General features: G+C 41.6%; 1 protein-coding gene across 2 annotated transcripts in view; it reads left to right on the top strand.

The window, feature by feature from the left end:
- Window positions 1-14,920, top strand: part of PDSS2 (decaprenyl diphosphate synthase subunit 2) — a 74,511-nt gene that overhangs the window by 35,302 nt on the left and 24,289 nt on the right. For both annotated transcript variants that reach the window (XM_083497702.1, XM_083497703.1), the window contains exon 3: window positions 1,402-1,600. In XM_083497702.1, the coding sequence (XP_083353828.1) occupies window positions 1,402-1,600 (199 nt within the window). The remainder of the gene's footprint in view (window positions 1-1,401; window positions 1,601-14,920) is intronic.

The following is a 14,920-nucleotide window of genomic DNA, read 5'->3' as shown; positions in this document are numbered from 1 at the left end:
AGAAACCTAAGGAAAAATGGGAAGGAAGGCTCAGAAAGTATGACACTAATGTATTTGTGTAACCTTTTTGTGGCAAGCTGTATAGAGAGGATTTTTGTTTCCTTCATTAAAAGCTTATTAAAGGGGGAAAGGGACACTGGGAGGTGGGGTGGGGGTGCGGGTCAGAGAGGTGAGTTTGATCTCAGGATATTAATGTGTGCCTTCAGCTGGGGGAAATGAGCCATCACTTGAGTAAGCTGCAGCTTTATGTACTCGTCACTAGGGATCCCCATATGTCCTGGGATCAGCAGCAGCCAGACCTCTGTTGTCGAGAGCAGAGGACACTCATTGGTATTCATGGCAGGTATCTCAGCTCAATCTGCCCAGAGCAAGTCTGTTTAATGTTGATCAGCTGTCCATCTGATAAACTGAATTGATATGGACATTTTCTCCAAGGGCTGCCCTGACAATGACAGCAGAAGCATCAGGATGTCTTGTTAGTTGCCCTCCCTCCTCTTCCCTCGTTCTAGGATGTGTTAACCCTTCTTTAGACATAAGGTTATGACAGAATGTAATTTTCTGTCACATTCAATAGATGGCTTTTATTCCTGCGACTGTCTGAAACAAAAAGGTTAAATTTAGCATATAAAAAGGTTTGTTGTCCCATATACCCATTGCTATAATTTATCTGTGTATGGTAATAGAATGATAAAGTGCATAAAAATGGGGTATTTTTAGGCCCTTTTTAAAAAGTGTTTTTGTTGTGGTTGCTTTTACTTGCAATTATCAACATGGTTTAGGGTTGTTAGTACACATTTGAAGAATGGGGGTATCCACATTTTGATTTATTTTTAAACACTATTTTATATTGTTAAGTATTTCCTTAAATCTAGTAAGACTCCTCATGTCAGGGCCTTATTATACATGGCATTGCATATGTATTTAAACAAATATGTTTTATTAGTCCTCTTATTTTGGAGAGGAAAGCAGCCATGGGCCCTGTGCTTGTTTGCTGCTGAAATTTGCCACTTACCTGGCTGCTTTTCTGGCCCTTAAGATTCTTGGTATAGCAAACTGCATGGGGGGGGGGGGCAAAAACACAGCCAGGTAAGGAGCAGTTTTTCAGTGGAAAATAAACACAAGGCCCTGATCAGGGTCAGCACCACCTGCTTTTTCTCCAAAATAAAATCAATCAGGTTAAACACAGTTGTTCAAACGTGTGAGTTAATTCATGTGCAGTTTGCCCCTCAAGTGGGCCAGGCGGGATAGGCTCAAAATGGTGTGCCCACAAAGTGCTGAATGCTATATTTGTATTGATAAGTACCCCATCTGCTATAGTTTTCAGCATTTCTCTTTTGTAGACAACTAGATTATACAGCTGTTTTGCAGCTAATTGAACTGTTTCCTGTCTTTGCTTTAAAGCCAACGAAGTCTGGCAGAGATTACTGAGTTGATTCACACAGCTTTCCTGGTACATCGTGGGATAGTAAACATTGGTGAACTGACATCATCAGATGGCCCGTTGAAGGACATGCAATTTGGAAATAAAATGGCTGTCTTAAGTGGTGATTTTCTTCTAGCAAATGCATGCACAAGCCTTGCTGAACTGCAAAATACTAAGGTAATATGGTTTTTATTGCTTTAAAGAAGGTGTAGACTTCATTTGTGTTTATTTCAGTAGATTTCTTTGCTGCCTTTTGTGAGCTAATTTTGTTAGAAATCCATGTTCCTTGAGGCATTAGATGTCATATAAAACTGTACGTGCTGCCCAAAGGTCTGAAATTTTATCAGATACGTTATGTCAGCTATGTCAAATAAATTGTGCTATAAAATTAACTCTATATTAACCATATTTACTCACCAAGAAACTACTTGTAAGATAGCAGACTTATGTCTACCATAAGTAGAAATGATGAATTAAAGCAAATTGAACATAGCTCAATGAACTTAACTAATTCCCCTTTAAATATGAATAATATTGTTTGGAACAGGTTTAAAACTAGTTTTTGTTAGAATTTTTTTTTCATCTTTTCCATGAAACTTAGAACTCCACTGCACATAACCTTTTTCTATAGTAGTAGTAGTAGTAGTAGTAGTAGTAGTAGTAGTAGAAGTATTGTTTATTAAATTTGTATGCTACCCTTTATCCAAAGATCACAGGGTGGTTCACAACACAAAAATACATAGTACATAATAAAACAAAAACAAACCAGTAGCCCCCTTCCCACAAACACATTTAAAAGGCCATAGAATGTTTAATCAGCCGAAGGCCTGGTTATAGAGTAATGTTTTCACCTGGTGCCTAAAGATATGTAATGAAGGCGCCTGGAGAGCCTCCCGGGGAAAGCATTCTACAAACAGGGAGCCACCAGAGAAATGGCCTGTTCTTGTGTTGATACCTTTCAGGCCTTTTATGGAAGGGGGCACACAAAGAAGGGCCTCAGATGATGAGCTCAGGGTCCAAGTCAGTTCATATGGGGAGAGGCGGTCCCTGAGGTATTGTTGTCCTGAGCTGTTTAAGGCTTTATAGGTGTAAACCAGCACTTTGAATTGGGCCTGGAAACTAATTGGCAGCCAATGCAGTTGGACCAAGATTGGTGTAATATGCTCAAACTGCCTTGTCCTGGTGAGCAAGCTGGCCACTGAATTCTGTCCCATCTGAAGTTTCCAAACCATCTTTAGAGGCAGCCCCATGTATAAGTATAATTTATCTAAGTAATCTAACCTAGAGGTTATCTAAGTATGATAAAAGAATGATAAAATTACTTCATGCACTGCAGTTTGTTGGCTCTCCAGTCCATTACTGAGGCAAGACAATGGTCCAGCACATTCGCTGCCACACCTGCAGGTGTAAAGGTGAAGTAGAGCTGTGTGTCATCAGCATATTGCTGACAATGTTCTCCAGAACTCCAGATGACCACACTCAGCAGTTTCATGTAGATGTTAAACAGCATTGAATCCCGAGGAACCCCACATCCAAGGCTCCACAGGGCTGAAGAGCACTCCCCAAGCATCTCTGGAAATTGCCGTATTTTTCGCTCTATAAATGCATTTTTCCCCTCCTAAAAAGTAAGGGGAAATGTGTGTGCATCTTATGGAGCGAATGCAGGCTGTGCGGCTAAGCCAGAAGCCAGAACAGGGAAAGGGAGCACTGTGCTGCACTCCGTCTCGCTGTAATAGCTTCGGGGTTAGCGGCGCAAAGCCTCCACAGGGCAGCGGGGTGAAGGCTCCCCGTTACCCTGCAGAGGCTTTGCGTGGCTCTTGCGGGAGGTGGGGGGAAGGCACCTCCCAGAAAAGCCCCCAAGAGCCGCGCTCCCTTTAAAGAGTGTGCAGCTCTTGCGGGAGATCGGGGAAGGGACAGATCCTATCCCAGAAGCCAGAACAGCAAGAGGCTATCCCAGAAGCCAGATCCCTCTTGCTGTTCTGGCTTCTGGGATTCAGAATACTTTTTTCTTGTTTTCCTCCCCCCAAAATTAGGTGCGTCTTATCATCTGGTGTGTCCTATAGAGCAAAAATATGGTAGCATCCAAGTAGGACGCGAACCGCTACAAAGTAGTGCCACCCACTTCCAATTCAGACAACTGCTCTACAAAGGTGCCATGGTCGATGGTATCAAAAGCTGCTAAGAGGTTGAGGAGGATAAACAGGGAGGTGTTTCCCCTGGCTGTCTCCTAACATACAGGCAACCAAAGCAGTTTCAGCGCCAGAACCCTAAATGAAATGGAGCTAGAAAAGCAGTTTCATCTAAGAGCACTTGGAACTGTTGTGAAAAGTCTAATCCATCCTTGGACATCTGTTACCATGGGAAAATGTGAATGAGTAGACTGTTCACACATACTGTTCGTGATAGGCATAGAACTTTTAGAGCAACAGTGATCACAGGGATGACTGGTTGGACATTTTGGTTATGACCTGGTTCACACCCTGTTTTATGTGAGCAGGTGTTTAAGAACAAAAAGTGGTATTGTCTACCAAGTGTATTCTGTGTACACACATGCTAAGATGCACAGAGAGCTATTGCATGAACTTGGTATTTTATAAAATCTGCAATTAAAATCAAGGGGGAAAGTAGCCATAAATCATTCTCAGTCCTACTCAGATTGATGAAAAACATGGATAAAATGCTGCTCATTATTCTGTCTTTAAGTACTTGAGCAAAAACGTGTAATTATTTCAAGCTTGCCTTGAATCAGATCTGTAGTAAATTGAAGCACAGTAGCCTAAAAACTGCTTGTATTCTCAAGCAATTAAGCGGCATGTCTGAAAGTTCTGCCAAAACATGTTAACACTTTCTCCCACTTTTGACACCTGAATACTTTAATACCTTCTATATACCATAAGTGGAATACAGGCAATTTATTTATCAACTCATTCTTTCTTGCATCTTAAAAAGCATGAACAGTTGGACTATAAGCTGTAAAAATTCTTGACACTTACACTGACTTGACTTAGTATTATTTTGAAAGATGAGTTTTTTTAGACTTGTATATTTTGCATGAAGTGTATAAAGCCATGAAGTCCTCCCCCATTTCCCCACTCACCACTTTGTGAAATGTGATTTCAGCTCATTTACTAACCATTGTTGCATTTGATGATACATGACAGGGTAAGGCCATATAAACCCTTCTTGGCAACACTAATTCAGTAATCCCATATTTCCCATTGGACCTAGTGGAGTTTTACTTCTGAGTAGACATGCGTTGTAATGGTCCATGTAAGTAAGTATTTTGCTTAATAATGGAGCCAATTGCTATGATTTCAAAGCCAGGTGGGGGTGACTCTTAAACCACCTAAAATTTTCAGATGGCCATGAATAGGAAGGCACACAACACTTGACATCTCTCCACTTTGCCTTTCCAATTCTGATATGTAATCCATGAAGAACGTCTGCCTCAAGTTGGAAAGCAGGTGGAGCTGCTGCTGCTGCTATTTCTTCCTCTTACAAGCCCTTGGATTCAGCATGGGGGCTGGAAGGAAACCTGTAACCCAGCATGGACAAGATGGCTGTTTCTGTGCTGCTGAGCTGCATAGCTGGCATCAGTCTTTTCCCAGCTGCCCAGCTGATGGCTTCATCAGTTGAGCTGCAGGGAAAGATGGGCAGAACTCCCTGGGACTTGGCAGGCTGTACAGAGTGTGGCCAAGGGTCATGTGTGGCCTGCAGGTTGCTCCACAGAGTGCTATTATTATACCCCAGACTCTGTGGAGAGCTTTTAATTTCTTGCATTCCTAGCATGTAGGACCATCTTCCAAGGCAGATTTATGAGAAGCCAGCTAGTGACCAGTATTATATATTAGGATGTGCTAACAAATGCAGTGAAACAAATAATTGTGTGTGACACGTTACAAAGTGTACTGGTCATGAGAGACCACAGTGATTGAGGAAGAACATGTTTGTTTCAGTGATTACAGTTGTGATATGCAATATATTTTACATCCAATATTTCTATTATTGTTTTGTACTGTCAGTCCCAAACTAATTCTATCATGGTGTTATGGGCAATTGTCTGAGATTTTGTATGATGCGTTTATCTCTGTATTTCTATCAAGCCAGATAATTAAATGTGAAAATTTGCAGTCTTAATGAAATGCAGAGCTGTTTTATAATTGCCAAGGGTAAAATTAGCAGAGTCAATTATTTTCCCCTTAGGCTTTTCCCTGTAGATATTAAAGGGCTGCATGATAATTGCCTTAGGTAACACTTTGATTTTTAAATAACATTAAATATAGGAATTGCTGCTAATCTTGTCACAATTTACCTCTTTGCATTACTGCTGTAGAATATAACTACTATCAAAGGGCTGAACCTACATTGAAATGTCGGTTATGAAACTGCAGATTGCATAAACTCCTTGCAAGGAAGGCACATGGAAACATCAGTGTCTGTCTTGGTGATGAGGTCAATGTCATAGCTTTCTTAGTTCTTTGTTGGTGTGAACATGCCACTTTGCATAACAACGTGTGAGCAGTATTATTTAGCAAATGGATATTTCAGGAAAAGTCATGTTTATTAAAAAAAACTAAACTAAACTAAACTACTATTTTTCTGCTGGAATCCTATTCTGTTATCTGTTTGTGTGTGCAGAATGTGCCAGTTGAAACATCATTGTACTGTATAATTCCAGGGTGCAAAACGTGGCTGTCATATCCAGGGTTTTATGGCAAACTGTGGCAGATTCAGCTTGCAAATGTATAGGAGCTGCACTAAATCCTTAACAAGTGACCAGATTCCCATATCAGCTGGCACTTCAGTATCATTGAGCTAAGCAGCAGAACACAATCATGTCAGACCATATTTTTAAGTTTTTTAGCTTTTCAGTCATCTGTGGATCAGTGACAGCTGACCTGTGATTGTAGTCGACCTCCTTGTATGCTTTACTGTGATTGTGAAAAGCCTTTGAGTGAAGTATCTGCAAAATGGCAAAGGTACAGTTCATTTGTGAAGAACTGTGGTGCTATTTTTCAAATTTACATGAACAAAAAGAGGCAAGTCTACTTGGAAGCCACACACATTGAACCTGGAGGCACGTAGGTGGCCTTGGCTCAAACAGACTATTGTATTGTAGGTGAGAAGAGTGCTGTTGTGCTCAGATTCTTTTGGGGAACTTCGAGTGGGCATCTGGTTGGCCACTGAGACTACAGAGTGCTATACTAGATGGACCTTTGGCCTGACCCATAAGACTTTTTTATGTTCTTATTTTGAAAGTTAAATCCTAATGACAAGGAAATGGATTTTGAATGCTAACACTTGTCATTTCTTCTTTTGCCCCATTGTCTCATGCCAGAAAAGTATCCGATGCGAACCGGGAGCTCTGTGTGCAGATTTATGTATGGCTTAGCCTATTTTCAACGTTATCTGAAATAAGTGATTTATTACATGAACTGCACAGAAACCTGCCATATGCATCAGAATGCATCATAAATGGTGCATATAGTTGTTTCAGCCATGTGTTCTTCTGGGGTGCCTTATTAAATCCTTGGTTTATAAATACTGTGAAAAATAGATTGTATCATCATAAATCTTTAATTTAACGGGATGAACTGTAAACATGAATGATCTTCATGATATTTGCTAATGGTTCAAGGACAACTTCCAATTAGTCTGTGCTAGATATTAATTTCTTTTGTGCATTTATTGCCTAGATGATGTGAATAAAGCTTATGAAAGGGAGCATATTAGAGCTACCTTGGCAAGTCCAGATTACTTCTGGTTTGTAGTTTCTTGGTTTCTACTGGCTAATCGTTTTAGCATTTTGTCCTGGAATTTGGGGCCAGTAGAACTAAATAGCAAATTTCATTTTGCTACTCTTTAAAAGCTATGGATCATATTCAATTTAATTGTTGTGCTAGCAGAAGCTGGCACAACTACTCCTACTAGTGCAATGGGACTTCCCCCCTGTCTTCAGCCCTTGCACCCCTGCATCATCCCCAAATCTGCTCTAAAGGATCAAGAGAACCCACAGAACAGCCCGCAAGGGCGGAGAGGAGAATTTGTGCTTGCCCAACAACACAGTCTCTTTAGCATTACTTTGAATACAATATGTTATGCAACAGCATGGTTATGTCATATCTGAGCAGTAGTAAAGTAATTGTTGTGCTATTACACACTAGCCTTTGACACAGGAGCCTTTTCAGATAATTACTAAGGACTTAACAGAGAATTAAAGAGGTTCACATCGGGGGTGGGGGAGGGAAGAAGAACACAGTGTGAATAGGAAATTCCTTCAGCTTTTCACCTCTGTGGATTGTAGCGGCAGCTATATAAATTTAAGTTGTTCTGAATTTTTGAATATTACATGATCCATGTCAACCTTTGATATCAAAGCACTGGGTTGTCAGTGCAAGTGGAGACTCCAGCAAAGGGAGAGTTTGGTATGTTGTATGAAACACTTGTGTTTGACACATGTGGCTGTCAGCTGAAGCTATACACAAGGCAATATTGTTTCATTGAACATTAGCTGTTTATAAATAACCAGTGGCACAGATGTACCACTTATATTGTGGCTGAATTTCCGTATGCTAGCTTATGTATTCCTTAAGGCATAAATATGCTGCTTACTAAATAAGCTATTTGTTTACATAAACATCACAGATTTATGCAAGCAGATCTTCCTTCTGCGCAGAATCTAAGTAATTCTGAGCTAAGTTTTGATTTAATTTCCCTTCCCGTTATAGGAAGGGTTTACCTGTATTATGGCAAATAATGTACAGTATGGGCTGACATTGGAACACAAAGGTTGTAGTAGTGGTTGCTTATGAGTATGTATGATTAGGACTGGGATCCAAACTACTCTTCATAGTTCTGTTACAAATTAGCTCCTAGTAGTTTGTTGGTTATTGTACATGGTGCATTGCAGAGCAGGGCTGAGGAACTGCCAACCTCAAGGCCAATTCTAGCCCCCTTCATGTTCACATCTGACCTATGGTGCACCCTTGCTGCATCCCCCTCCGTGTTGCAAGTCCCCAACCCTTTGCATTTCTGTGTTAGGCAGGAAGAAAGAGTAACCTCTTTCCCTCTGCCTAGCCAAGAAGGGGAGAGAGAAAATGGGAGATATAACGAGAGAGAATGGGAAGAACAAAAGAGGAGAATGAAAGGAGGGGGATGAGAGAAAAGGCCCAGCTTCATCCACTGCTGTTGCGCAGACCTTGCGGGATCACCCCAAGGAACTGAGACCCTAGTTATAAAAAGATTCTTCATCCCTGCTGTAGACTAACTGGCAAAGCTGAAAGCTGATCTCTGTCTGAATAAGCTTCCAGTGAAAATGTTGGCAGTAGATGGCCTAGCCGTTGGGGCAGTCCGGGCTTCCCTAAAAAAAGAGAGGAAAGGCATCTGCACTCCATAAAGGGTGTTCTTTCTGTAACAAAACAAAATGAGGATCAATCTAGTAAAAGAGGATACAGGTGTGTCCTTTGTGGCCATAGTGAGTTTAAGGGTAAGTTAGTTTTAACTGTGGAGTTGAATGTGTTAAATATAAGGGATTGTTTGCTACATCCTTGACATTTTGCCATATCATAGCCCTGCCACTGACTTGAAGAATTGGCTGGGGTGTCAGTGATTGTAAACAAATCAAATTCAAAACATCTGTGTTAATTGATTTCTCTCTCATGTGCACATATTCTTTCTCATCCCAGGAAGTAGCTTTATTCTGTGGGAAAGGCCCCTGGAGGTTTTTAACGTAAGACTTTATCCCACCCCCACCCTCGTGACCCAGTTATTCACCTAACTGTAGAAAAGAGAGGGAGCTGTGGGAATAAATCTGGCATTATGTTTCCTTCTTCTGGCTGTTTCTGCCCCCAGGTGACGGGGCTGTTTGGATTAACTGTCATTTTGGCAGCAGCTGACATGCCAGATCCCTGTGCCATAGAAGGAAGGAAATGACTTGATGGGCCTGGACATTTGGGTGTCTCACTACAACATGGTTTGCCTGTGCATTGTTGATCAATAAGGATAAGCAAGTAGTTACAAAAAATCTTTTTGAAAAGAAATACCCAAGGGATGGCAAAGAGAGAAAAAGGTAGGAAAATTTGAAGCACTAGAACATAAACCTCCAAATAGCAGCTATGCACAGAAGAGCAGGATTGAGGTGAGGAAGGGATGTTGTGAGACAATACAGAGGGGCAGCCAAGTTGTACATCTTGAAGTAAAGGGCCACATGAACAATGTAAACAAGAAAGATATCGTACTGTCAGGAGCTGAATGCTGGCAGGTATCAGTAAAGGTAAAAGACCCCTGGGCAGTTAAGTCCAGTCAAAGGCCACTATGGGGTGTGGCGCTCATCTTCACTTTCAGGCCAGGGGAGCCAGCGTTTGTCCACAGACAGCCTTCTGGGTCATGTGGCCAGCAGGACTAAGCTGCTTCTGGTGCAACAAAACACTGTGACAAGTGCCAGCGTGCACGGAAATTCCGTTTACTTTCCCACTGCAGTGGTACCTATTTACTTGTACTGGTATGCTTTCAGACTGCTAGGTTGGCAGAAGCTGGAACAGAGCAACGGGAGCTCACCCTGTTGCGTGGACTTGAACTGCTGACCTTTTGATCAGCAAAGCCAAAGAGGCTCAGTGGTTTAGACCACAGCACCACCCACTCCCTTCTGCAGGCAGATATATGGTAGAGCTGGTCCCTGTCTAAGCACAGCCTTTATTCTTGGATATCTCTGCCTCCTACTGGCTGTGTTGTGAACATCACCAATGAGGGAGCGTTACATATACCAACCAGAGAAATAAGGTTCCGAGTCTAATACCAGTGCTAAGTGTGGTTCCTCCCCCCTCCCCCCACATTGCCTTTCACAACCCATTGAAGAGCTGTTTGGTCACCTTAATTCCAACAACTTCCTCAACCAACTTCATGAGATGTCTATGTCACACACAGAGGAGCATAGAAAGCTGCCTTATACTAAATCAGAAAATTGGTTCATCTGGATCTGTATTATCTACTCTGACTGGTGGTGGCTCTCCAGTGTTTCAGGAAGAGGTCTCTTCCTGCCTTACCTAGAGACGCTGGGGATTGAACCTGAAACCTGCATGCGGGGGGGGCGGGGCGGGCGGGGCGGAGTAGCCAGTAACAAAGGTGCTTTTGCTTCTTCTGCAGTACTGCTTCATGCAGTGATAGTTTCACTATAGTGCTAAATGAGGTTTTTTTCAGTGCATGTTAGCAATCATATATTAATGCCTTCTTCCAGGGGCAAACTATAACTGCATACTTCTCCTGCAAGCCACCATGTGTGAAGGCTCAGTTGGGCCAACAATATGGAAGCATGTTCTCTTGGATGTAAATGGCCTACAGAGGTGTAGAGGAGAGGGGGTGGGGTGGGGGTGTACACAGACAGACACACACACACACACATTCCAGAAAGCCCATCAGCTCCATTGATGGTCAGAGCAGTTTGTTTGCTTGCTTGTTTAAGGTTAAAAACAATTAAAGCTTGGACTGTAAAAGCTGTCAGAGAAATTTCATTATCTGCTGCATAACAAGACATTACCATATATTTGTGACCATTTGATAACTAGCTGTCCTTATTTAGCCTTAGTGCCCTTATATTTGCTAAGAGAACGGATTGCTGTTATCTGTTAGCGGTGTGCTGAATTTTAATTCAAGCTAATATATTTCATCTGGGAATTAAGGCAAGTCATGTGTAACATTGAAATGTGACTTCTTCCATGTTGAAAGTACAGTGCTGTCAAATAAATATTAGATTTTAATTGGCCCCATATAAGGGATTTGGAGTTGTACTGTAGCTCGCTGTTATAATAGTGGCATGGTTTGTTTTTCTGTTATGCATCACATTGTGAATCTTCTGCTTTTGAGATTGAAAAATAATTGCATTATCTATTTTTATTAAATTCATATTCTGCCCTTCCTCCCAAAGGATTATTGTTTGAATCCACACATTGGGCTGAGCTTCCATTGCTCTGTCCCAGTTTCTGCCAACCTAGCAGTTTGAAAGCACACCAGTGCAAGTAGATAAATACTGGAAGGTAAATGGCTGGAAGGTAAATGGTGTTTCTGTGCGCTCTGGCTTCTGTCATGGTCCTCTGTGCACCAGTAGCAGTTTGGTCATGCTGACGAGATGACCAGGAAAGTTGTCTGTGGACAAATGCCGGCTCCCTCAGCCTGAAAAGTGAGAAAGTGCCACACCCCATAGTCGCCTTTGACTGGACTTAACCATCCAGGGGTCCTTTACCTATCGTTCTTAATACAAAAAAGGTTCACAATAACAGCATACCAGCTTTGACTTGAAGTTTATTTTTGTTTGACCTAGGTGAATTTCAAGTAATCTTAAGTTTCTGTCCATAAATGTAGTAGTGGCTAAATTTACCAATTGCTGGAAACCACAAAAGGAAGAGTGTTGCTGTGCTTAGGTCCTGCTTGTAGGTTTCCCATGGATATCTGGCTGGCCACTGTGAGAACAGGATGTGGGACTAGATGAGCCATTGGCGTGATCCAACAGAGCTATTCTAATATCCCTGTATTTAAATGGGAAGATAAGCAGTTCTCTCTGATAAATGGACTAGAGTGGTGAAGTTGTAATTAGCACAGTATGCTGGCACCCCCCAGTGTCAATAATAGCTGAGTTTTATCAGCAGTTTCATTATACAGATACGATTCTGCTTGTATAAGACCACCCTCTGTCCTGAAAAAAGAATTGGGGGGCAAACTGTGAACAATGAAAGTACAGTCTTGCAAAGTCTTAGATGCTTGATGCTTGAACAGTTCTGTTTGCTGAACATACTTTCTTACCTCCTCCTCCTCCTTGCTGCAGCCCCTCTGCCCCTTGAAAAGCTGCTTCTAAGTGATGAGGGATCCTCTGGAATAGTATTAGATACTGTGTGAAGGGGTGAGAAGGGGGAAATAATTGACAGAAATCAGAAACAACTCTGCCCTGTTGAATAAGCAAGTGACTTTTGCCAGTGCTAGGGCTTTGTTGGATTCAAGCTGGTATTCTCCTGTGATGCTCATTGCTGAGAAGGATTTCAGATGCAGTTCTGTATAGTAGTTATAGTTTCCCTTGAAACTGATAGAACCAAAGGTTAAGCTTCCAGACCCACTTAATTTTGGTTCTTCCTAGTTGTACATTATTGTAGATTCTATATTCATAACAATAGACACTCCCTAATGGGTGATTTTCCATTGGTATCTTTAAAACTTTGGACAGTATGAATTGCAATCAAAATGTTTGTGATTGTTTCACAATATACCAGACTCATGAGATCACTGGTACCTTCATTGCCAACATAACACTATCATAATTTTATTGACAGTTTCAATATAGAAACTTGAATGGAACTTTCCTCCTATAAAAATGGGAATATGTTGTGAGAGAAGCAAAATGAGTAATAACTGTTGGGACTCCACCTTGCCAGATGCTCTCAGAAAGAGGACTGTGTAACTCTGCCTGAAGACAACAACAACAACCCATCTATGCATAGACTGGTAACTTGCCCAGAATTAAACTTTGGATTTGGATCTCTTGTTCAGGGCTGAATTTAGGAACAGGAGACCCAGGTGACTGCCTGGGGCGTCTGTCATGGGCTGTCTACTCAACTATACACTCAGCAGCTGAAATGAATAGTGCAACCGGTTCATCTGCACTTGTAAAGCTGGCAACACTGACCTGTGTAGATAGCATTGTGAACCTAAAAAAAATGTGCAGAATTTTACAGTTTCAGTATCCATTCAATAAATGGATTGTAATTGTGATCAGATGTATGTGCAAATTTATTGTTATACAAATCATGCCTCAGAAGTTGTGAAATGAACTCCAAATATAATAAGAGAGTATTCAAAAGATGAACCAATTGTGGAGCAGTGGGCGAGAGATACTCCTTGCCTAAGGTATCATTTGATCTAGGAATAGTCTTGTTTCTGAAACCTGTGTGAAAGTAGCTCATATACAGATTTAAATTAGTGGGTTGTCTAGCACAGTCCTGTTTTCCCATTACTACTGGCAGGTCTCAGCCAGACATCCTTCTCAGCCCTACTACCTTAAATCTTTCACCTTGGGATGTGTTATAATGATGCACTGTAATATTGTTTTCAGCACTAAATAATAAGCCAGCAAAAACAGTCAATCTTCAAGCCCAATACAAATAGGCTATCAAAGCCATTTATATACAGTACATATCCTACCTTTTTCACAGAACTCAAGGTGGCTTACAAAAATTTTAAAAATACAGGTAAAACACACATAACTAAGGACATAGAACAGAGTATGGTTAAAAAATAAAACAATGTAAAAATAGATCTATTAAAATTCAGATAAAAACACCAACAGTACAGCATACTATCATGAGCCCATTCCTTAAAAGCAGCCAGTTCCCCAAAACATGCCAGATTAAAACAGGTTTCACCTGCTGGCATAAGGACAACAAAGAAGGAGCAAGTCTAGCCTCTCTAGGAAAGGAGTGTTGTTGTTGTTACTTATTAAATTTGTTGTTGTTGCTTATTAAATTTGTACACTGACCTTCATCCAAAGATCCCAGAGTAGTTCACAACAGAAAAATACAAAATGAAAATCCAAAGTACATACAAAAACAAACCAATAGCCCCCCACTCCCACAAACATTTAAAAAGGCATAGAACGTTATCAGGCAAACACCTGGTGGGAGAGAACCATTTTCACCTGGCATTTAAAGATGTAATGTAGGTGCCAGGCGAACCTCTCTGGAGAGAGCATTCCACAAACAAGGAGCCACTGCAGAAAAGACCTGTTGTCTGGTTGCCACCCTCCAGACCTCTTGTGAAGGAGACACAGAAAGAAGGGCCTCAGATGATGATCACAAGGTCTGGGTTGATTCATATGAGGAGAGGTGGTACTGCTGCCTTCACTGCCACTAGGTAGGCTCGATGATGAGCCCTCACCAGTGCTCAGTTGCATTCAACCAGAGTTTTCCTCCACTTGCATTCAAGCCATCTTCCAGATTGTTTCCTTGCCCTAAGCTCCAAAGTCTGGGATCTGCCACCGGGAAGACTACCTTCTGCATTCCCACCAAATGTGCCTGTGGGAATGAAAGAAGGGTGTCTCCTGAAGAGCTAAGAACCCGGGTAGGTTCTGTCAATAGTATCTCATAGAGAAAGACAAAGGTTCATATGGAATAACATGGTCTGTCAGATAGCATGGACCTCAGCCTTGTAGGGCTTTATAGACCATAACCACCACTTTGAATAGCCAGTGGAGCTTTTTTAACAAGGGTGTCGTGTGCTCCCTATAACCAGCTCCGGTCAACAGTCTGCTTGCAGCTTTTTGGGCCAGTTAATGTTTCTGAGTAGTTTTCAAAGGCAGCTCCATATAGAGCGTGTTACAGTGATCCAAATGGGATGTAATATGTCACTGTAGCCAGATTAGACATCTCCAGGAATGGCCACTGCAGAAATCTGGGCTCAGGACTGAATCCAGGAGCACCCCCATTATCCTATGTCTAAAGTAGACTCCAGTGCATGAGAATG

The sequence above is a fragment of the Podarcis liolepis genome, assembly GCF_965112155.1.
Source record: "Podarcis liolepis genome assembly, chromosome: 3".
Classification (NCBI taxonomy): Eukaryota; Metazoa; Chordata; class Lepidosauria; order Squamata; family Lacertidae; genus Podarcis; species Podarcis liolepis.
The sequence above is the reverse complement of the archived record's forward strand: the minus strand, read 5'-3'. Positions and strand labels throughout refer to the sequence as shown.